The following is a 23,715-nucleotide window of genomic DNA, read 5'->3' on the forward strand; positions in this document are numbered from 1 at the left end:
TGACAATCTGTTGCCTAGTGGAGACAGGCTTACAAGTCCAATAGCAAAGGAGAAAGAGCCATCCCACAGAGGATCTCAGTTTCCTTTTAAGGCCTGGCTTCTAGGAACAGCTTATTCATCTCATTGAAAAGAGCAGCTTATCCCTTGGGGCCCACTTACTTCTTCCACTTTCAGATTATTAATGTTTTCGATCCGGAGCCTGTCTCTAGGAAGATTGCTGTAAAAACCATGTCATTCTGGTTTCACCATGCCATCAATAACCTAGATAGGAAAACATTTCTATAAGCCTTCATCATTTGATTTATGGTCAAAATGTTGTTTTAGAAGCTTCAGTTCCGCACACTCAGGGAAGCTATTAAAGAGATGTGGGACTTTGGGCGGGCCAGGAATACTGCACAATGCAGGCAAGCTGGCAGCTTTGGGACTGTCTTAGTTCATTCTGTAAATATTTGATTCCTTTCTGTGTGAGGCATTGTTTGGAGAGCAGTGTAGACATAGTTATCCTCTTGGTGAAGATGGGTGGTTTGTATGTGGAGTGTTAATTCAGCAAGTCACTTAATTTCCTTGGAAGTATCTAGGGAAGGGTACGGAAGGGACTTTGGGGAGGATGTTTTCTAAAAGCCAGAAAAATGGGGAGGGAGCAGAGCAGGGAAAAAAATGGCCAAATAAAGGGAATGCCATTGTTGATAGAGGTAAAGGGGGGAAAAAGGGAGGGTGAGGAGCAGAATAGAAGACTAAAGAGACAATTCATTTGTCTGGGGCTTGAGGTGCAAGCAGGGCTGTCACAGTGGGTACTAGTGAGGTCTATCTTGTTAAGAAGGCTGGGGCATTATCCTAAGAAGAATGGAAGACTTTGAAAGGTTTCAAATGTCACTGTCCTGTAGCCACTGGCCCTCTGGAGAAGCACTGTGGGCTCTCCTGCTGCTCAAGAGCTGCTTTGTAGCAGCCTCAGTTCTCAAGTGAAGAGTGGGCGGGGCAGAGCTGGCTGGCAGCACCAAGGGTGTGGGCAGAAAGAGTCCAGCGGGATGGCAAGGGGGCATGAGAAGTCGGGTAGCTGTCTTCCAGTCGTGCAGAGGAAGGGCGTTTTCCTCTAGATGGGTCCCCCGACAGAGAACGCCCCAAGCAAAACATGGATGCTGGGTGGTCAGTATCCAGCTAAGTTGCCCTGTACTTGATACCTCCTTTGCGTGCAACACCAGAACTGTTGCTCCATGGAGCACACTTGGTAAATGGTGTCTGGGTATTTTTCCAGGAACTGGTATCAAGGAAATTATGTCCAGAAGACTGAAACCTGTCATGGGCCACCTGCCCCTCCCACTCCAAGAGCTACACCTCTCTGTCCCCACCAGGCTCACTCACAAGTTCTGCATGAGTTTCTCAGTTCCAGTGGCTTCCCGCTGCCGTTGGCATCTCCAAGCTCCATTTCTGCTTGAGAGCCAGCTGCCCATGCTGGCTGGACATCCTCTCATCGAGCTAAATTTGTTCATCCGCACATGGCTTTTTCGCATCTTCATTTCCCTGCTCCTTTCTTCGCCTTGGTCTTGTGACGGCGATAAAGAGGTATAAAAATAACTATTTTATGGTTTGAAACCAAACCCAGGGATCCATCCTCTGGATTTTTGTTCTATACTGACTGATTGCATTACTGACAAATTCCTTCTAGAACTATTTGAAAGTCTACTTAATTAATGCTCTGAAAACAGAACCTGCTAGAAAATTATTGTTATGATTTTAGTGGTGAGATGATGATGTTTATCATCTTTTTATTTTATAGTAGAACTGCTAGATGGATGTCATTTATAACTTCCAATAAATACTTGGTTTTTTTTTTGTTTTGTTTTGTTTTTTTTTTGATTTTTCGAGACAGGGTTTCTCCGTAGCTTTTTGGTTCCTGTCCTGGAACTAGCTCTTGTAGACCAGGCTGGCCTCGAACTCACAGAGATCCGCCTGCCTCTGCCTCCCGAGTGCTGGCCAATAAATACTTGTAAATGTTACTATTACCATGGAAATTGACATCTTTCTAAATAATATGGAACTGACCATCTACAAGTAGCTTCCTTTTCAGAAGGGACCTTAGAAAGGCCACATTGAAGAGCATAAATCGTTTCTAATGGTGCAGCGACACTGGGGCAGAGGTGACACATCATCCTTGGATTCTTCTCTTACTATCAGATGACAGCCATGTCTTTAGTTGGTCATAGATAAGGTTGTGGCACCTCAGCTCCCTTCCTTGCCATCTGAATCTCTCTCTATGCTGGGTCCGCACAATCCAGCAAATGTTCTCGCCTGAGCATGATCCACGAGGACTTGTGGTAGAGCCGGCTTCAAGCCAGTACAGCATCCCAAACCACTGAGTATTTCGATGGCACAATGCTTATGGATTTTGTGGGTTGCCTAGGCTACCTAGGTTGTCAAAAGGGCAGACGCATGGCCCATGCTCAGTAGCCAGATGAACCTGCTTGGTACTTTCAACTCAGAGCAAATGATACCACGATGAAGACAGAGTTTATAGTGTGCTGGTGACAATGACAGTAACAGAGTACATTGTGGTGACAGCATCTAATAACAGGGAAGGCTTTGCCAAGCCAAGCTTCCCACTTAAACCATTATTCTTCTTCATGATGGGGTCTGTAATACCGTGAAGCTTAGTCTTCTTTGGTTTCAAAATGATGTCAAATGAACCCAGGTTCATGACCTATTCAATATCGTATTTGTGTGTGTGTGTGTGCGCGCGCGCGCGCACGTGCACGCGCATGTGGGTGCACACACAAGGGTATGGAGGCCAAAGGTCAACACTAAATGTCTTCATCTGTCACTCTCTACCTTCTTTTTGAGATTTCTTTTTTTTCTGAAACTGGAGCTCAACAATCGGCTAGAATGGCTGGTCAGTGAGCCCGGGATCTGCTTGTCTCTGCTCCCTCTCGGCCCTGGGCTTTCAGATACTCCCTGCTACCCCCATCCTTCACATTGGTGCTGGGTGTCTGAACTCAGGACCTCATGTTTGTATGACAAATGCTCTGGAGACTGAGCCATTGCCCTAGTCCAACCTTATTACTAAGCTCTCTGCTGTGCTAGCCTGCTGGTTCTTTTCTTTTAGCTAAGAATCTTGCTCTCTCCCTTGTCACCTTTCTCCCATGTCATTCCCCAGACACCTCACAGGTACTTTGGAGCTCCTCTGCCTACAAATCTCTCCAAACTTCTGTATGCCTGGACTGTCCACTGTTTAGCTCTCCTTATCCCTCAACCGCGGCCCTTTGTTACCCAAATAAACAATGCTTTTCTTCTGAAACCTGTAATTCTTCCCTTTCGGTAGCGATACTGCGGAAGCAGAGGGAAGACAAGCATGTGTTTCTTTTAACAAGTGGTGGAGAAGAGTAAAATAAAATTGTGACATTCCCATATCAGCGCCCATAAAATGTTCCCAGCCAGGAAATTAATCAAAATAGACTTGAGCTGCACTGTCCGCAGCAAGGCAGATCATCTAGAGGGACGGGAACACTGGGTGAGTCCTGTTTGTTATGGTTTGTCTTCATGGCTGCTCAGTGAGGACCTAGAAATACTAGTTTTTAGGAATAACAGTTACGCTGAAATCAAGGCGGAGCGCGCATGCCTACAACAAACCTCATAGGCCTTTACTGGAGGGGAAAGCCCAGAATGTCTGAAAACTGCCCTTCTAAGCTCTATAGGAGGCAGCACAAGGTTGCAGATAATACCAACTATGGTTCTCTGAAACACTGAAGAAAATCTGCCGTTTGCATAGTTTGAATTAGTGTCTACCCTGGTAGTAGAGGTGTCCAAACAATCCATGCGGGAAAACAATAGCCAAAAGCCTCTCGCTTCATGTTCCAGTAATGCCAGGAAGTCAGACACAAGGTTTTTAAGTTGCGTAATGAAGAGAAGCAAGGGAAAGCCTGACCGTGGTATTTCGAAGTTATTCTTGTTGTTAACGATCAGTGTAGCAGCTGCGCTCTTCTGGGAGGTGGGAAGAGTCTGTGGAAAGATGCTGAAGAAATGCTCTCAAGAATTCGAGTTACATTCTTGGATTTCAAACTAGTTACATGATTTCCTTTTTCACTTTTGGAGGCGGTGGTGTCTATATGAAGCCCTAAGTGGCCTCAGCCATTTGGCCTTCTTACCTCACCTCTCCGAGGGCTGGGATTGCAGACACGAGCCACCACAGATAGCACATCATTTTGGATAAGAAGTTAGTAATATCTTGCTTGCTTTAGTCTTTGTCCATGTCAAATGGGAAGAGATTGGATGATTTAAAAGGTCCTTTGAGCCTTAGGCTCAATAGTTAAGAGTACTGATTGTTCTTCCAGAGGTCCTGAGTTTAATTCCCAACATTCTCAAGGTATCTCACATCTATAAAGGAATCTGATGTCTTCCTTTGGCATGTAGGTGAACATGCAAAAAGCGTTTATACTTAGAAGACTAAATAAATAAATGTTTCTTAAAAAAAGAAAAAAGAGAAAAGCCTCAAATGCAAGTCCAATGACATTTCCGAAGCTAAGCATACCTAACAGATAACCAATTTGAAGAAAGGAAGTACCAGTGTATGAAAATAACATAGACACTTCCTGACTGAAAAGAAAACGTAATTTCCCTCCTCTGTCACGGGTGTGATTGAAACTCTGTAGCAAAATCTCAACAACTGGGAGACTCGCTTTGTAGTAAGGGAGCCTTTCACCAGGACTGTGAATGAAGAAGGAACAGACAAGTGGCTTAGGCGCACGTCTTTAATCCCAGCACTCAGGAGGCAGAGACAGGCGGATCTCTGGGAGTTGAGGCCAGCCTGGTCTACAGAGCTAGTTCCAGGACAGGCTCCAAAAGCTCCAGAGGAACCTTGTCTCGAAAACCCAAAAAAGGAAAAAGATAAAGAAGGAGCGACACTTATCTCATGGGATGAGTGAGACAGAAGATCTCTAAGAAAGCCTCACCCACTGGAAGGTACACCCAGAGAAGAGGGGCACCGCCATGGCTGACCTTGCTAAGGAACACTTGGGGGCATCTCCATGGCTGACCTTGCTAAGGCACAGTTTAAAAGCCAAGAAAGATGAAGAATATACAGGCATGAGACACGGGGGGGGGGGGGGGGGGGAGAGAAACTAGAGAGTATTAGTGCTCAGAGGTAGCGGCAGCATAGGAGGAGGCTGGGGATGGTGAGGAAGACCCCAAGCAGCAAGTGCTGGTTCAGCATCTTTTGCAGTAAGCAGTGCTGGAACAACTGGGCTACGTGGGCAAGGTAATTCAGAGCAGTGGTTCTCAACCTTCCTAAAACTGTGGCACTTTAATACAGCTCCTCATGTTGTGATGATCCCCAACCATAAAATCATTTCACTGATACTTCAGAACTGTATTTTGCTAATGTTATAAATCCTAATGTAAATATCTGTGCTTTCTGATGGTCTTAGGCGATCCCTGGGAAAGGGTCGTTCAGCCCCAAGTTGTTGTGACCCACACCTTGAGAACCACTCCTCTAGACAGAACCCTTATATCTTCCATAAGAATTAAGTCACTTGGGTCATATAGCTATATGTAAAATGCAAAATTATAAAACTTCCAGAAGATAACACAGGATAAAATCTAGGTGTTTTTTGCTTTGGTGACAACTTTTTAGACATGACAACGAAAGTGGGATACCTGGCAAAAAAAGGTTGATAAATGGTACACCATTAAAATTTAAAATGTATGCCCTGCAGATGACAATGTTGAGGACATAAAATGACAAGTCACAAGTCAGGAGAAAATATTACAAAACACGTTTTTATCAAAGGGTTGGTATCTAACACCCAGAAAAGAAAGCTCAACAATAATGAATTGAAAATTTCAATTTAAAAATAGTCGAAAGATCTAAAGCATCACCTCACCAAAGACGTTAATCATATGGTAGCCAGGCTTAGAAACTGCTCAACAGCACATGTTGTGAATTAGCTGCCGATGAAAATGATGGGAGGACTGGACTTCACAACACTGGCCGCAAATGTCCTGGTGTGGGGCACTGGGGGCTCCTGTTCTGCACTGAGGGGAGCACAAAATGATCACTTTGGAAGATGATGTTGACAGATTTTTCAAAGCTAAATATAGTCTGGCTGAATCCAGCTCACATGTCCAGGTATCTTAAAAAAATGAGCTGGCCAGGTGGTGGTGCCCACCTTTAATCCCAGCACGTAAAAGGCAGAGGCTGATAGATCTCCAAGTTCAAGGCCAGCCTGGTTTATAGAGTGAGTTTCAGGGCAGCCAGGGCTAGACAGAGAAACCCTGCCTCCAAACAACAATAACAAAACCAAAACAAACTGAGCTGAACACTTAGATCTACACAAATATTTACAACCACTTTATTCATAATTGGCCCAAACTGGGAGCGATCAATATGCCCTTCAATGAGACCACAGATAAATGGACTGTGGTTTATCTAGATAACAGAGTATTGTTTAGCACGAGAAAGCCAAGAAAGATATGGGGAAACCCTCACATACAAGCTGCTGAGCGAAGGAAGTGAGTCTGGAAGCCTATACATTAAGTGGTTGCAACTGTAGATGCCAAAGTCTACCTTTGACATTTTGGGGTCCTGAGTGGGTTCAAGATTAAATGGACGTATATAGATTAGTAGTAGAAAAGCACACAAAGTCAATTGCATTCAGTGACGTATGAAGGGCCCCATGAATACATGAAGTTCTGAAGACACACTTTCAGCTGAGTGGTTATGTATTGAACTAGGTGAGTAAGGTAAACTGAAACTGATTGGGTTTGGGTAGCTAGTTGTTCCAACAGACTAGTGGATAGGAATGGAAGGGTTTGTCTACAACGTTTGTACAAAAGTCTTCCTGCCTCACCTTGCCATCTTTGATGATAAAGGTACTATTCTTTTAATGCGAGGAGGGTACATTCCCCATGGGATTTCATTTCCTGCTTTTACAAAATAGAATGAGGGTTCAGAGTCCAGGTGAACTTGCATCCGCTGTTTCTCAAGGGCCTCTAACTGGAAAGAGAGGACAACATACCGAAGACGCATACTTTGAGGTGATGTGTTTGGCCCTCCTTGCAAAATGATGCTCTGGGGTTGTTAAACTTTAGAGATATTTGGGGGAACTATGCCAGTATTCCAGGAGTTTAAGGGAAGATAAGAAAGCTGTAATTGTCAAGTCACAGGGATTTTTTTTTTTTTTTTTTTTTTTTTTTTTTTTTTTTTTTTTTTAGGAGAAAAGAGAACTGTGTGTGATAACAGCAGTGGATCATGCCATTTCGGACTGACGGGAGGGACACTGATGTATGTAAGCCATGGATCAGTGAACAGCGAGTGCAGTGATGGAGCAATATTGGCCCTCGCCCGTGCAACAACACATCACTGAGGGTTAATAACAGAAGATGTCAAAGAAACTAGGAAAAATGCATGTGTTCTGGTTTTAATTTTCATTTTATTTTAATTTTGTTGTTGTTGTCCAGACAGGGTTTCTCTGTGTAACAGTCCTGGCTGTCCTGAAGCTCAGTTTGTAGACCAGGTTGGCCTCAAACTCACTGAGAACCCCCTGCGTCTGCCTCCCAAGGGCTGGGATTAAAGGCGTGCATCACCACCGCCTGACTCATTTTTATTCTTGCAGGTCAGGGATACAAACTGCAAGCTCCCATAGCTAGAGACGGCTTCTATTCACTTAATAATGCTAGATAATCTCATCGTCAACCATTTTTAGAAATAAAATGTTTTACCAAAGCACTTGGAATTTTCCCAAACCATAGGCGATCCGCACCACTTGCTACGGCAATTCTCTCCTAAGCACATGCTGTCACTTCTGACCAGCCTTAAGGCTAACTATAGAGAGGGGTACGAAAGAGGGTTCTTGAAAATGCTGGTCTGAGTATTGGCTGCTAAAAAAGCTTTTCGGTCCTCTAAAGAGAAAGGAAATGTCCCAGTTCTGCCAGCAGGGACACGGAAGTGAATTACTATAGCTTTCTTATCAGTAAAGACATTGTTTTCAGCATCCTCAGGCCACATTTGCGGTAGAAGCCTCCTCTACTCCAGCTCCTCGCTTGTTAAAACAGTCAGTTGAAAAAGGCCCTGATCAACCTTGTACAAGATCAGAATCTCCACGTCCTTCCTCCTAACAGAATCTGTTTCTTTGTCTGCTGTCATCACGCAAACAGGTTGAAGGGGTAAAAACTTCAGCAAATAATTCTTTTGTTCATCTTATCACTAACAGTGTGTTGTTTGCCTGGACTTTTGAGACAGGGTCTCGCTCTGTATCCCTGGCTGGGCTAGAAGACCATCCGTAGCTGAGGCAGGCTTTGAATTTGTAGCAATCCTCCTGCTTTTGACTTTCAAGGATAGAGATTATTTTTAAGCGCTGCTAGAGGCCAGTTAGCATTTAAAATATAATGCACATCTGCTGCATAAGACTGCCGTTCAGTTTTACTTCCTCAGAAACGAAAAACTACCTTTACAATGCTAACTACATTGATTTATTTGTTTGGCGGTTTGGGCATGCACAGGCTGTACAGAGCTTGTGGAGGCCAGGGACCACCTTGGAGAGCAGATTCTCTCCTTTTACCATGGGGGTCCCCAAAATTGATGACAGAAGAGCCTTTACCTACTGAGCCGTCTCACCAGTGCCAAACACTCTTTTTGAAATTACAGACCTATAGTTTTTGTGTGAGTAAGTTTTATACACATTCCTAGAAACCGGCTTGTCTAAGCCAAAGGATCTTACATGAAGGACTTAATAGAATTTGATGTTTTTACTACTGACTCTAATTTTTAAGCAAAATATATTCCCATTGTGCCTCCCCCACCCATTAAATAGCCAAGTAATTCATTAAGAAAAACTTTAAATTTTTCCATTTTCAAAAATTCCAAGAAAAAAAATAACGCTTATCAAAAATGCTTTTATAAATCTGGTGAAATGGATGACTGTGATTCTGCATTCTGTTATGGCGATCTCGTGAGATGGTTGATACTTCTCTATGTAGATGCTTTCACTCAGATAGGATGTTATCTCTGCCTTGGGGCCATTACTGCACCACGCTCCTACTGTGTACATACGGAACTTCTGTTAGGCCCCAAGCTAAACAGCGCAAGAAGAGCCAGCCAACACAACTCTGGGATGCTGCTGCACGACACCCCGTAATAATATGAACATCAAGGGGTTAGCTCTATTTGAAAAGGAGACAGAAACAATGACATCTTCCAACAGCAAAGAGATTTCCAGGCGTCACATGTCCCTCCAGGTCTTTTAGACTGAAGTCAGCCAGAGAGGACATAGAAAAGATACCGAAAGCAGCCAGCTGAGACCACAGCTGGGGATAGGGCGGTAAATCTTTGCATATTGTTTCAGATGTTTAAAATACGCTCTCAGAAGAGACCATCACAACAGTGAAGATAAAACAAAGAGCAAAGCCCCAAACAAACCCACACCATGCAAGCCTATTGATGTGCTGCCCAGCAGGACTGATAGCAAGAAAGAACAAAGGGACTGGAAGCCAAGTTCAGCGCACGTGCACGTGGCAGGGACGCACAGAGGGAGCACAGTGGTTGGGAACCAAGCCTTCTGAGCAGTGGGAAGACCTATAAGAAGCATTCCAAACTGGAGCACAAAAGTTAGAAAACAGTCAACTTTACGTTTGTTTGATTGATAAAACAAAGAGAGATTTTTGAGGGTAGTGAAAGGGTTTATAAAGACACATCTCCCAAACTCTATGTTTTCCCCAAGACTATTGCTTTTTAGTCACTTACTATCTTTAGGTGTAAGTGAAAATATTTTCACTGTTCAATGTTTAGAAGATACATAAAAAAATAGCCACAGCCTTAGTACCCCTAGAGAAAATGCAAAGTTTATCGTATTTCAGAGACCACTAATAAAGACTGATATCATAAAAAGAATTCTGAGAATTCCATAATCCGTGACTCCACCAGGTAAAACCATGCATCTGAAATAGTTGGGGAATCCCTGCCTCAGAGGTCACAGGGAGGATTAGCTGCACTAGTCTGGCTTTCAGATTCTCCTGGGGGGCGGGGGAGGAAGTGCTTTTCCTTTTAACTGCACATTCAAAACTGAAGCTTACCATGCTAAGTGGTAAACCTCCAGTCCAACCTCCATGCTCACCCTCCAGGCCAGCTACCAAATCCCAAGTACAACAGAGTACAAGGAGTTACAACTCGGTACTACTGGCAGCTGACCTGGAGGTTAAGACGCAAAGATAATCTCAATGATAACTGGTAATGGGAATCTTTTGGGTGATTTCCTGAAAACCACTGAAATCTCAAAACTGGCACAATGACAAGACTATTTGACAAACCAGCATGAATGGGGTAAACCTGACAAGGCCGCATCCCTAGATAAGGAGCTACATACAGATGATTGATGGTTGCTCACGAAGGGAGGAGCCCCCGGCAGGTTATCTAATCCCGAGTGGTCAGCCCTAAACCCATACACATGAGCAACACTAAATGGGCTCAGCAGGTTGTATTTGTGTGTGTGTATGTGTGTGTGTGTGTGTATACTTATGTATAACAATTAAAGAAGAAGAGGTCATGAAATTGAAAAGCGTGGGGGGCATGGGAAGAGTTGGAAGGGGGTGGAGATGATGTAAATACAGTGCTTATGTATAAAATTCTAAAAAAATTTTAATTAAAAACAAACTTTTATGAAAGGTCATAACTTTATACATTACTACCAATAAAGAAAAAGAAGAGGGAGAATGCGCAGAGGACAGAAACAGAAGGTAGTGAATGAAAAAACAAATAAAAAGGAAAAGACATGACTGCTCCTAGGTGTGGTGGAGGAGAAGGTTTATTGTAGATAAAAGGGAGAGCATGGCCAGAGGCAGGGACACCTGGGGGAGTCCAGAGTGAACACAACCAAACTGAGCTGTGCCGTGAGGAGAGAGGGTAGAGAAAGACAGGGGAGAGAGGGGAACCAGGGACGATAGCCAGGAGTCCCAAAAGAGAGTAGACAAAAGGGACCAGGTAACCAAAATGATCGGATTATATAGGGAAGGGCAGCCAAGTCTCTGGGCTGGAGAAGTTCAGGGGAGAGGGAGCGGGTATGCCAGCCAGGAGGGCCCCCTAAGAGGTTGGGACTGAGGGATGCTGGGAGAACCTGGTAGCCAGCATTCCACTTTGATATGTTAAATCAGCACCTCAGCCATTTGTCCCGAGGTTTGAAACTCAAGGGTTAGACCTTCACTGCCACACGCTCTAGAGATAAAAAAAAAAAAAGCAGAAAAACTAACAAAGTGAATCAAATTTTAAACTTCAGAAAGAGCCTAACACGTTAATAATATCTCGTCATCCAAAGAACTTGCCGTGTGACCTTCGGCACAGCAGCTGGGTGGTGCTACGGTACGCTTTGTTTACAAGGAACGGCACAAACAGACTGTTCCTAGGAGCTGTATGGTTTGTGGTAATACTAATATCCCTATTTAAAATAGACGCCTTCTCACTGTGGGAGAAACTGGATGTGTAGCCAAGCTTAGCCTGTTGAGAACCAGGATTTGGAGTCTGAAAGGGGAGGTAGATGGGATATCAAAGAGAGCAAATGAAACCTCAGGTTTCCAAATCTGACTCGGAAGTCACGATATTGGTCCATGATACAATGCATCTTTAGATCTGACTCAGAAGTCATGATATTCGTCCACAATACAATAATATCTTTAGATATTCCCATGGAGAGGGCTTGGAAAAGTCGTTACCAACCGTGAGCAATGAGGAACTCTAGTTCTTATATGGTGCTCTCTGAAAAATAGTTCTCACTCTGACTTGGCCTTCTTGAGCCGGTGCCCGATGGCAGGTTAAGAACAAGAGCAACTGTCATGAAAGCAAGCAAGAGATCAGCCGGGTTTGGCGGCTCACGCTTGCAATCCCAGCACTTGGAGTATCTGTAGCTCCAGGTTACTCTTGCCTACATAGTGATTTCAAAGCCAGCCAGGGCTACAGGAGACTTCTTTTTAAAAATCAAAGCAACAGAGCCGGGCGGTGGTGGCGCATGCCTTTAATCCCAGCACTCGGGAGGCAGAGGTAGGCGGATTTCTGTGAGTTCGAGACCAGCCTGGTCTACAAGAGCTAGTTCCAGGACAGGCTCAAAAAACCACAGAGAAACCCTGTCTTAAAAAATCAAAGCAACAAGCAAATGAACAAACAGACCTGTCAAAATAAATCAGAAACAAGCTTGAGCTGGCCTTCAATCCTGAAGGATGGGTTATTTTTTTCTAACCTTAAGGAAAAATAAAAGTAACAATGACCCAAAATGCATCAAGTACGTCTAAACCAATAACGAATACCGTTAAGGGATGCGAGGGAACAAAGCCAATATTCTCAGATTTGGCAAGTGAAGAGTGAAGCACTTGTCTCGTGCTTTCTTTATAAGCAGCAACTTAAGCTAACCTAACAGCCAATGAGAAGCTGCCCATTGTAGGCCTACAGCTCATGATAAAGAATCTTGTCAGAAAAGAAATCAGGTTACTTGTCTGTGTCCAAAACGTCTTTCCCCTTCTTTCTGCTTCCTGATCATAACCTTTTGAAGCTCAGTTTCTTCCAATTGAACTGCATGCAGGATGTAGGATTTCTCTAGAACTTAGTAGTTCTTGGTTCAGGGACGTTCAATAAAATTAAAATATGAGCTATATGCCTGTTTAAATATCTGCTAGAAGCTAGGTTGAAAAGGCAAAAACAGATAAATGAAATTAACTTTATAAAAGCAAATCATTTGGGAGTGGTTAGGTTGAGACAGGGTTTCTCTGTTTAGCCTTGGCAGTCCTGGAACTAGCTATGTAGACCAGGCTAGCCTCAGACTCACAGAGATCAGCCTGCCTCTGCCTTCCAAGTACTGGGATTAAAGATATGCACTACTACGGTCTGGCTGATTCAATCTTAAATATTGAAAAATAATCCTATTTAAACACACACACAAAAATCAGCAAAACATTTGATATTGTTTTTATCTAGTCTTTGAAATTTGGTGTGTGCTTTATATATCAGTTTAGACTAGTCATGCCATCTACATGTGATACCACAAACTTACAGAATCCATTCTACAACTCGGTCTGTAATCAGGCTGTGCCCGCCATAATATCAGCTCCATAACTGAAGTGATGTCAGCCCCTAAGCACCGTCATGACCTACTGACGTCATTTTCACAGTGAAAGAGAAATGAAGGTGATTTCTATGGACTGGACACTTATGTCTCGCACCTCACTCCAGTTCTTCACAAGCTGAAACCTAGTCCCCCCAAATGATGTCTGAAACGGAGCTTTGGGGGAAGTAATTAGGTCACAGGATAAAATCCATGCCTTTATGAGAAAAGACCTTGAGACCTTGCTTCGCATGAGGCTTGTTTCTCTGCACTCTTGCCCCTTTGTGGATGCAGCAAGGGAGTAGCTCTCTGCAGGCTAGGAGACAAGTCCTTCTCAGACTCCTGCAGGATGGTTCATTTAGATAACGTGTTAATGAGTCCTCCCTCCAACAAGCAAAGGTTCTGTTTAGGAGACTGTGGGAGGACAGCAAAGGTTTCTTGGCCTCAGTACACAATGAACCAGCATGCCCTGGCTCATACCAAGAAAGGGAAAACTGAGGCTACCACATCCAGGTTTTAATGTGTGCTGTGGTTGTGTGCCAGCATCCTTGCGAGGGCTACACAGACCCCAGGGTATCACATTCTGCAGATGCTTTAGCACCATATAGAATATCCACACCATTTCCTACAACTCATGTGCATCCCTATGTGTAGTAGGGAGGCTTCTTGTTCATTTCCCGGCTGCCCAGACTCCTGAAATAACCACACAGAAACTGTATTAATTAAATCACTGCTTGGCCCATTAACTCTAGCTTCTTATTGGCTAACTCTGACATGTTAGTTTAACCCATCTCCATTAATCTGTGTATTGCCACGTGGTAGTGGCTTACCAGCAAAGTTTCAGCATGTCTGTCTCTGGCGGTGCTACATGGCTTCTCTCTAAACTCCACCTCCTTTCTCCCAGCATTCAGTTTAGTTTCCCCCACCTACCTCTATTCCCTGTGCAGGCCCAAGACAGTTTCTTTATTCATTAATGGTAATCACAGTGTACAGAAGGGCATCCCATATCACTTATGTATTCTTGGCATTACCTCTGCATTGCTTAGAATTGCCAATGCAGTGCAAAATATTAATGGACAAAATTATACTAAACTGGAAAAAACTGAAATAATTTTCTTTAAAATATAGAACTAGAAATGGGTGTCCACTGTTTCCACACTTATTCAATACAGTGCTTGAAGTCTTACCTAGAGAAGAGGAAGACAAAAAAAGAGGAGTATAAACCAGAAAAACAAGTCAAATTATCTCTGCTGTAAGCAATATGGTTTTGTACTTTGGTGAAAGCTTTTAGAACACTTTATCAGGAAAGCTGAAGGATACAAAAATTAACAACAAAATGGTAGTTTTTCTATATGTCAATAATAAACTTGATAACAAAAAAAGTGGGAAAATATTCTATTCACTGCAGCTTAAAAATACCTAAACAAGAACATGAGACCTCTAAACACACACACACACACACACACACACACACACACACACTATGTAGTTTTAACGAAAATTATGTTGTTTGAGTTGAAACCCCCACCACTACCACCACCAAGAGCCATAGACTATTTAACGGCCCCAGTGCCAGGCATGGGGAAACCTCCCTTCAAGTTGCTGATCAGGGGACTTGAAGACACTCCTCAAATAATATGGCCCACTGCTGTTGCCCTTGGCTGCCTCCCAGAACTTGAAGGTAAGACCCTAGTGCTGAAGACACCACATACTTTGGATAGGTTACTTGGAGGAATCCAGCTGGAACTGGAACTGCTCTAGGAGCCATCTCCCTGAGGATTAGCTCCATAGCATCAGAAGTGCTATACAACCTGTGAGGGTAGAAAGAAAACAACAGTTCTACCCAGCTGCAAAGTCTATGAACCACAATAATGACAATCACAGCAAATGTCCCCAAGGGTACAAGAGTGGTACTTAATCCTTGGGGCATCTGATTGAACTTCACAGGCATCTAAGTGGACTTAGGGGCCACTCAATAGGGAAGAATGTATGCTTGGCCCTGTAAACACAGACAGCTACCTGGTCATGGACCCCAGAGGACTCACTGCTGATCTCTCAAGTGCGTTATAAATATTGATTCTTATACTCACAGGAAAGCCTAGTCCTCACCCCTCACGGAAGAAGCTCTTTTTCCCAGCAGATGGAGGCCATTACAAAAAGCCACAACTGGTCAAAACTCAGAAAACAACTGTGTCAGGTGTCCCATACTAGTTGATTTATCAACAACACCATCCCTGTACCTAAGGGTCAGGGAACATTAAGGAAAAGGAGGCAGAAAGATTGTAAGAGCCAAAGAATCACCATGTCTACCATGAGGCAGTGTTCATACATATGACAGGGGAGCTGAACCCGTGAAACCTTTGAAATATAGTCGCCTAAGTAAGACCAGTACAATGACACCATGGAGATAGACTCTCACAAGGCCCCACCTCTAGATGAAGAGCTACAATTAATGGACAAACTAATTAATTTCTGCTGACAAAAGAAGAATTAGTCTTCTCCTGAGATGAGCACCCCTGGTAGATAATCCATTCCTACGTAGTCATCGCTATACACACACACACACACACACACACACACACACACACACACACACCCCCCAATTAAAGAAGAAGTAATGAGCCGGGTGGTGGCAGTGCACACATTTAATTCCAGCACTTAGGAGGCAGAGGCAGGCAGATCTCTGTGAGTTTGAGACCAGCCTGGTCTAGAGAATTCATTCCAGGACAGTCATGACTGTTACACAGAGAAACCCCCTCTCAAGAAAAACTAACAAACAAAAACCAAACAAACAAAAAAATGTAGTGAAACTGAGGGGAAGAGGGAGAGGGTATACAAGAGAGTAGTTCTAGAGGGAAAAGAAGGGTTGGGAATGATGTAAATGCAGTACTTGTATATGAAATTCTCAAACAACTTAAATATAAAGCATTTCTAGATTCTTCCTCCTCCCAAAAGTAAGAAACCGAAAAAACAGATTAAAGAAGACACTATACATAAGGTAGATGCTTATGTCTATCTCCTGGATAGGCAGAGTTAACTTGGTGAAAATTGCTATATTACCAATATGTCATCTGTAGAGTCAATAGACTACCCATGAAAATTTCAATGACATTCTTTGAAGAACTAGAAAAAAATGGTAAAAGTTATATGGTAAAACAAAAGACCACAGATAACCAAAACAATCCAGTGCAGAGAGAGAACAGCTGGAGGTATCTGACAAAGAATACCAGATCTCAAATTACAGTGCCATAGTGACTAAGAATACCAAATCTCAAATTATACTACAGAGCCATAGTGAGAAAGAAAGCATGATGCCCAAAGGAAAAGAGAGGTGTAGATCAATAGAACATAACAGAAAACCCAGAAGTGAACCCACGTGTCTTATGGCCATTCATTTTGAAAAAGGCATTAAAAACATACACTGATAAAAAAGACATCCTGGTTAACAGATGATGTTGGCAAAACTCGATATCTACCTACAGAAGAGTAAAATTATGTTCACATCACTCACCCTGCAGAAAAATCAACTCAAATGGATCAAAACCCTTAATTTAAAACCCCGAATTCGCCGGGTGGTGGTGGCACATGCCTTTAATCCCAGCACTCGGGAGGCAGAGGCAGGTGGATCTCTGTGAGTTCGAGGCCAGCCTGGACAGGATCCATAGCTACAGAGAAACCCTGTCTCGAAAAAACAAAAACAAAAACAAAAAACAAAAACAAAACAAAACAAAAAAATAATAAAACCCCGAATTCTGAAACCATTCGTGGATAACATAGAGAAGACACCTCCAGGCACAGGCAAGACCTTTTTTAACAGGACTCTAGTAACAGAGGATAACTCTAAGAATCAACAGACCAGATAGAATTAAATTAAGGTTTCTATACAGCAAAGAAAGCTATCAGCAGAGTGAACAGTCGGCCACAGAACAGGACATACTTGCCATTTATATTTCAGATCAGGGAAAGAGGTCTCTGCATGTAGAGCTTACAAAGATTGTAAACATTTAAATGGAAAATGGCCCCTGTCAGTCAACAAATGGGCTAACGAACCAAACAAACACGTCTCAAAAGAAGAGACACGAATGGCCAATAAATTGTTTGGCATCCTTAACCATCAAAAAAAAAACAAAAAAAAAAAAACGAATATTAAAGCCCAGGTTGAGTGTTATGGAATATTCCTACACAGTGTGTGAAAACGTATTGCTGTGATAGGTGTAGTAAAAAGCTGATTGGCCAATATTTGGCAGGAGATACAGGCGGAACTTCAGGGCAGAAAGAGAACTCTGGGAAGAAGAAAGGTGGAATTGCCAGACATGGAGAGGAAGCAGGACAGCAGGGTGGGAGGTCACAGCCACAAGCCATGTGGCAGCATGTAGATGAATAGAAATGGGTTAATTTAAGATATAAGAGCTAGTTAGAAACAAATCTAAGTTAAAGCCGACATTCATAATTAATGAGGTGTTTCAGAGTCATCGTTTGGGAGCTGACTGGTGGGACAGAGAAAGACTCGTTACAGTTGAGATTCCCACTTACCCGAGTCAGAATGATTGCTGTTCAAAGCGCTAATTCAATGCCTGGTGGCAACACTCAGGATGTTGGGACAGGCAGATAGATCTCTGTGAGTTCAAGGCCAGCCTGGTCTACAGAGCAAGTTCCAAGAGAGGCTCTAAAGCTACATAGATAAACCCTGTCTCAAAAAACAAAACAAAAAGAACATAAATGCAAAGGGTACGAGAAAAGAGGAGCCCTTATCTGCTGTTGATATGAGTATAAACTGGGCGTCCACTATGGAGATTTCTCCAAAAAGTACAAATAGAGCTATCATACGGCCCAACTATACTGCTCCTGGGCATATATCCAAAGAACTCTGTAAGTCAGGCAGAGATTCGCTCACATCCACATCCATAGATGCTCAGTTCACAATAAGGAAATGGACTCGGACTAGATGTCCATCAACAGATGAATGAGTCATGAGCATGTGCTTCATACACACAGTAAAATTTACTCATGGGTAAAGAAAAATGAAATTATGGAACTTGCCGAAAAATGGGTGGATTTGGAAACTGTTACATTAAGTAAACAACTCAGACTCAGAAAGACAAATACTACATTAACTTTTCATAAGCATGTCCAAGATTTTATTTTTTAGATGTGTACTTTTGCGGGAGTGGGTGTAGATATAGGTCATGAGACCAGAAAGGGACCATAGAAGAAGAGGTTTTAAGGAAGAAGGATAACAGAATCCGTGATCTGAAAATAGAAAGGGGCTACTGGGGACTGAACAGGAGAAGGGCAGGATGGGGGTGCAGCCGGGGGTGCAGCCAGGGGTGCAGCCAGGAGACAGCGGAGAGGCAGGAGGATGGACCAGCTTTGCAAACAAAGCTAAGTTTGAAACAACACAATGAAACCTATCACTCTGTTAGGCTAATTTAAAAACAAGCAAACGGTGGGCAGGTAACAAAAAGAGATAAAGGCTTCCGCTTAGTAAACAAAAGCGATGTTTCCCAAATGCTGTAGCCTATATGGAATTCTGTCCCTACAAGACTCAGAGAAGGCCGCCTGCTGTGCACAGATTCCACTTTTCTGTATGGGTTTTTGACGGTGAACCAGCCCCAGTGGGCACAGATTGTTCCTCCCAGTCCCCACGACGATGTTCTCATTTCCCTGCAGACTTGTGTTTGCGTCCTTGTCCCAGTCAATTTATCCCCGGTGACTTCCCTGCAAGGTGATTTCCTGTTCGGTGGACTGAGCCCTGTGGTTCAGCACCTATTTGCACAGTGTTACTCTAACACTTCCTCTCCAGAGACATGCCATGAAGCTTACCTTGCTCGGCCTGAACGTTTAGCCACTGATTCCTTTATTTGCCTAGAAACTGGTCAGTCCATCCTTTCGGTGACTTTTTTTTTTTTTAATGTCAACTTCATGTTTACACTAGTCCCAGCCTCAAGGCATATCAAACTTTTCCTGGTGCCGAGTTCAGCTAGAGTGACACAAGCCAGGTGACATCATTCCGTGTGGATCCATGTGGAGACGCAGTGGCTGATGGGAAAAGCCCAGAGCAAAGGCTCCTGCCCCCTCCCCTCTTGCAAAAGCCTGAATTTTAGACTTCCTTCTTCAAGACAAAGGAAAACACAACGACAAACAAGAATGACTTCAAAAGAACAAAAGATAAAAACTTAAACGAATAACCTGGACCCACCCCCACCCCGCCCCACTCGAGCAAACTAAAATCTTGGCGGGAGGAGGATAGTGGGAAATGACCCCAAACAGTCAGGCTTCTCCTCTCCACTTGACCGATCTCTATTTAGCTCCTCAAATAAGTTCGGAGTTGGAAGTGGAGGTAAAAGTTGTTCAATATGGAGCAACAATAAAAATTTAGATAGTGATGGCCAGAATTTGGGACTGTGGAGAGAGGGAGTGGCCAAGAAGATGAAGGGGTCAGAGTTGGAAAGAAAGAGGTCTCCCTGGGAATCCTTCCTGCCCTCCATGGGGGATCTCTGGTGAGTTAGTACAATAGTTATCGCTGGTCTTTCTGGTTTAACCCATCACTTCTCTTGTGCCTTCTTTCCTAGGACTAGGAACATTTTAGTAAAACTTCTAAGGCTTGATTTTTTTTATTGTGCTGTGTGGAGACGTTCTTCAAGCTATCACCATTGTTTCATAAAACGAAAAGCGCTTTAATGCACGCATATGCAAAATACAAAGGACACAGTGGAATTTTTTTTTTTTTTTTTTTGGTTTTTCGAAACAGGGTTTCTCTGTAGCTTTAGAGCCTGTCCCTGAACTAGCTCTTGTAGACCAGGCTGGCCTCGAAATCCCAGAGATCCGCCTGCCTCTGTCTCCCGAGTGCTGGGATTAAAGGCGTGCGCCACCACCGCCCGGCCACACAGTGGAATATTTTTCCAATATTTAGTCTTATTTGACTTCATCTTAACGATTCCTTAGGCTTTTATTCATTTTTTTTATTTAGTTTTGCAGAAAACATTTATAAAGCTCTGAAATTCAGAACAGAACATGATTGTGCTCCTGGCCTCAATATCTCAAGTGTCCAAGGAAAGTCAAGCAGATGATCGCAAGTACAAACGGAACAACTTGTGTGGGGTAGAGGGACTGTTGCAGTAATAACGGGGAAAGGCAGAAGCAACATAAAACAGCGGTTAGTCCTCCAGAAGGGATGGTGCATGCCTATAATCTCAGCATTGAGGATGCTGAGGCAGAGGAGGACACAATCGAGGCCAGCTTGGTCTACATAATGGGACTCTTAGCAAGCAAACTGGAAAGAGTGCCCAGCCAATAGGAGGACATACTGCCCTTCTGGAAGACCTCAAGTCAGTTCCCACCACCTGCCTCTAGGCTCACAATTGTCTATAACTCCAGTTCCTGGGGGTCTGGCGCCCTCTTCTGGCCTCTATGGGCACCACACAAGTACGTTGGTATACACACACACACACTCATACACCCAGATAAAATAAAAACAAAGAAAAACAAAATCTCATTTGTTTCTCAGCAGAACTGCAAAGAACACCACAGCCTGTCATATTCCTCTTTGCACATGCTATTTGATTTAGGACCAAGCTGGCGCTATACCTCGGAAACCCTGTGGTTTTCAAGACTCTCATCTAGTTACAGGAAACCACAGAACTAGGGTCCTATCTTATGTGTAATACATCAACCAGCTGGTGGGCACCCCACACTGGGCAGGCAGGAGTCCCTCGTGTGGGATATGTAATTGAATGGCTTTGCACACGTGTAGGAGTTGCAGGAGAGCCCTCGCCTTGGGAACAATGGCATAGGATTTGGTGTCAGGCAGGAGATGAGGGAACTTGGGGCACTTTCTCAAGACACACAGCAGAAAGGCACTGGAGAACAATGGCAGTCCTAAGGAAGGAAGTTTCTGGATTGTGACCCTGAATGAGGCTCAGGGACAAAAAGGCACAGAGGTATTCCTATCATCTGGTTCTGAAATGTCCCCAAGGGGGCAGGGAATGCCACCATAGTGAGGAAGGCATAAGTGTTTTTATACGGGAAGAAGACACGAAAGGAGGTACACCGGACAACCACCCCTCCTAAAGGTATCTTATTTGAAAGACAATGTGAATTACGTGCATTGTCTTACATTATATAATCACCTAAGTCAGAGGCATGGTTGATGAAATAATTCTCTTCCCTCCTTGCTCCACCATAACTCTTGTCAAACGGATCTGGAACTTTCACACCAATTTTCACCCTTATGAATAATCAAAGCCTGCCCAGAGCACCTGAGTGAGCATCGCCGTTCCAACGTCTTTGACTCTCAAAAAAAAAAAAAAAAACCAAGTACATAGTGTGGCATTGGTAGCGAACACAGGAGACCTGTCCATTCTCACACACTTTCCATTTCAGGTTCCGTCCCCGTGTGCCATAAGACAGAAGGGTCCGCAGGGGCTTAGGAACAGGTTCGTCCTCCCCCGCCCTCCTCCCATAGCCACCCAAACATCCTGGAGAAAGGCCCAGCCTGAGTCAGAATCCGCAGAGGATGCGGGTCCTGGCGCCTCTGCAAAGCTCAAGAATGGCAACAATCAGGCTGGGGTGGGAGCGAGGTGAAACCTAGAGGTGCCCGAAGCTGGTGCGGACGCTGAGGCAGGGTAGCGATTGCCTCACAGGAGAGAGGCAGGGAGAGGGGTTTTCAGGTCCCGGAGGTCTCCCTTGGTTCATGCTGGGTGCAGCCAGAGGTGCCGAGGGGGCTCGGCGATCTCGGAAGTTTGAGTCAGCCGAGCGAGCTTCTTACCTGGCCAGGGTGGCTGGTGTGGTTGAAGGAGTAGATGTGTTCGGTGCTGAGGTTCACCACGCCGTTGTAGACGTGATCAAAGTCGGCGGCCCTGGCGGGGTCGCGGGGATCACGGAGCAGCTCTGTGGACTGGGCAAAGTGCTCTGCCGGGTGGCCGGGGACCGCCGCCCGCAGGAGCCAGGGCAGCGCGCAGAGCAGCGCCAGCCGTGGGCAACCGAGCATGGTGGGTGCCGCGCCCCGGGGGCCCGGAAACACAAACAGCCCGAGCAGGGGGCGAGCACGGAGACGGTCCTTCCAAAGTCGCTTGCGGGGCTGGACTCCGGATTCAGCAGCTGGGTGGTGTGTGACAGAACGCCCTCAGCAGTCTGGAGAAGAGCAGATCAAATACTGATGTGCCACCTGGGGTCTCCAAAGGAGGTCACGCGTATGGAGTAGGGGTACCGCGAGACGTGGGGACCAGTGAAGGCTGCTTTCTCCTTCGGCTTTGAAGTCTTCCTCTTCTCATCGCTGAGAACCCACCACTTACCATAGAGAATTTTCACTGATCTCTTTCCTCTTAACCGCAAAACAATAACAAAACCCTCAGAGAAGTCGCTGCTAGTCTAGAAGAATCTATGTGACCAGCCATCAAGGAGGAAATCGGGTGCAAGATATAATGAATATGCTCTCTAGCTGCAGGCACGCGAACAGAAAGCAAAAAAGTGTGCCCTCTCAAGGGGGTGCCCCGGTTTGCCTTTCCGCTCTACCTGCAGGACTCTTGCAGGTGTGAAATGTCTGGCTATCCGCCCTGCTCTCAGAGAAGCCCTTCTCAGACACCTGTTATTTCCTTATTACTCTCGCTCTCCACAGAGACTCAACGTCATCTCTCCCTTGCCATATGTGCGTGTATGTAAATATGCACAGTTACAAAAAAAATTATATGATTAAGAGAACAGTCCGCAGCTCAGCCTCAAGACTGTTTCCGTAAGGGATCAACCAGGGTTTAGTGGCCGTATTTAGGCAGATACCTTTTTTTTCCACGCAAACCTCTTGAGCCTTTGAATTCGGCAATATTTTCTTTCAGATTCTGGAAGAATTCTCAGGATTCTAAGTTGCATTTTTGTTCTTTTTAATTTTTTCTTTTCTTTTCTTTCTCTCTCTCTCTTTTTTTTTTTTTTTGAGGTAGGGTCTTACTGTATAGTCCATACTGGCCTTGATCTCGAGATATTTCCTCCTCAATCTTCCAAGTGCTGTGATTTCAATGGTGTGCCAAACTCACCCCCGAAGTTTTTGAGAAACACCGCACAATGAGCCAGAATTGGGGTCACATTAAACTGCAGCGTTGAAAATATTTATGCCGTTTCTGCAAAGTTCAATGAAATTTAATTTGAAGGCCTTTGAGGTTCGCTGTGGTAGCCAGTTCAGGCAGTCTTTGATTTGAAGACTCTGACTCAAACTGGGAACCGGCATCTCACAGGTTCTTTGGTGGTCAAACATCTCCTTATTAGAAAGATAATTCATACTTTCAGACGAAATCAGCCTTCCTTCCACTCACTTGCACGAGTCCTGCCCTCTAGAGCCGTGGGAATAAAGCTAATTCTTCCACATGGCGGCTTTGCAGGTATGCAGAGGGAACTATGACCTTTCATGGGATCTTTCAAGGTTTTACCCATCTAGAATTTGACTTTCATCCACAGAAAACAGCTAGACAATTAAATGCAAGTGAAAAGATTCTGTTTTGTTCTGATGTTCAAGTGGATGTGGCCTCTGCAAGCCCTTAGCTTGAGCCGCCTGCACAAACCATCATGGTTCTCATTCCACTACATTCGTTTGGACAAACCAGGTAAAACCATCCTTCCTTCTGGAATTTGACTTTGATTCAAGGAGAACAGCTCTACAGTTAGA

The 23,715-nt window shown here is 44.2% G+C and overlaps 1 protein-coding gene across 1 annotated transcript in view; it reads right to left on the bottom strand.

Moving 5' to 3' along the window:
• Positions 1–23,488, bottom strand: part of Sidt1 (SID1 transmembrane family member 1) — an 87,846-nt gene extending 64,358 nt beyond the window's left edge. Inside the window, exon 1 of the mRNA XM_057764043.1 lies at positions 21,832–23,488. Within this exon, the coding sequence (XP_057620026.1) occupies positions 21,832–22,053 (222 nt within the window). The 5' untranslated portion in view covers positions 22,054–23,488. The remainder of the gene's footprint in view (positions 1–21,831) is intronic.
• Positions 23,489–23,715: the final 227 nt, after the last annotated feature.

This window comes from Chionomys nivalis, chromosome 3 (assembly GCF_950005125.1).
Source record: "Chionomys nivalis chromosome 3, mChiNiv1.1, whole genome shotgun sequence".
Taxonomy (NCBI): Eukaryota; Metazoa; Chordata; class Mammalia; order Rodentia; family Cricetidae; genus Chionomys; species Chionomys nivalis.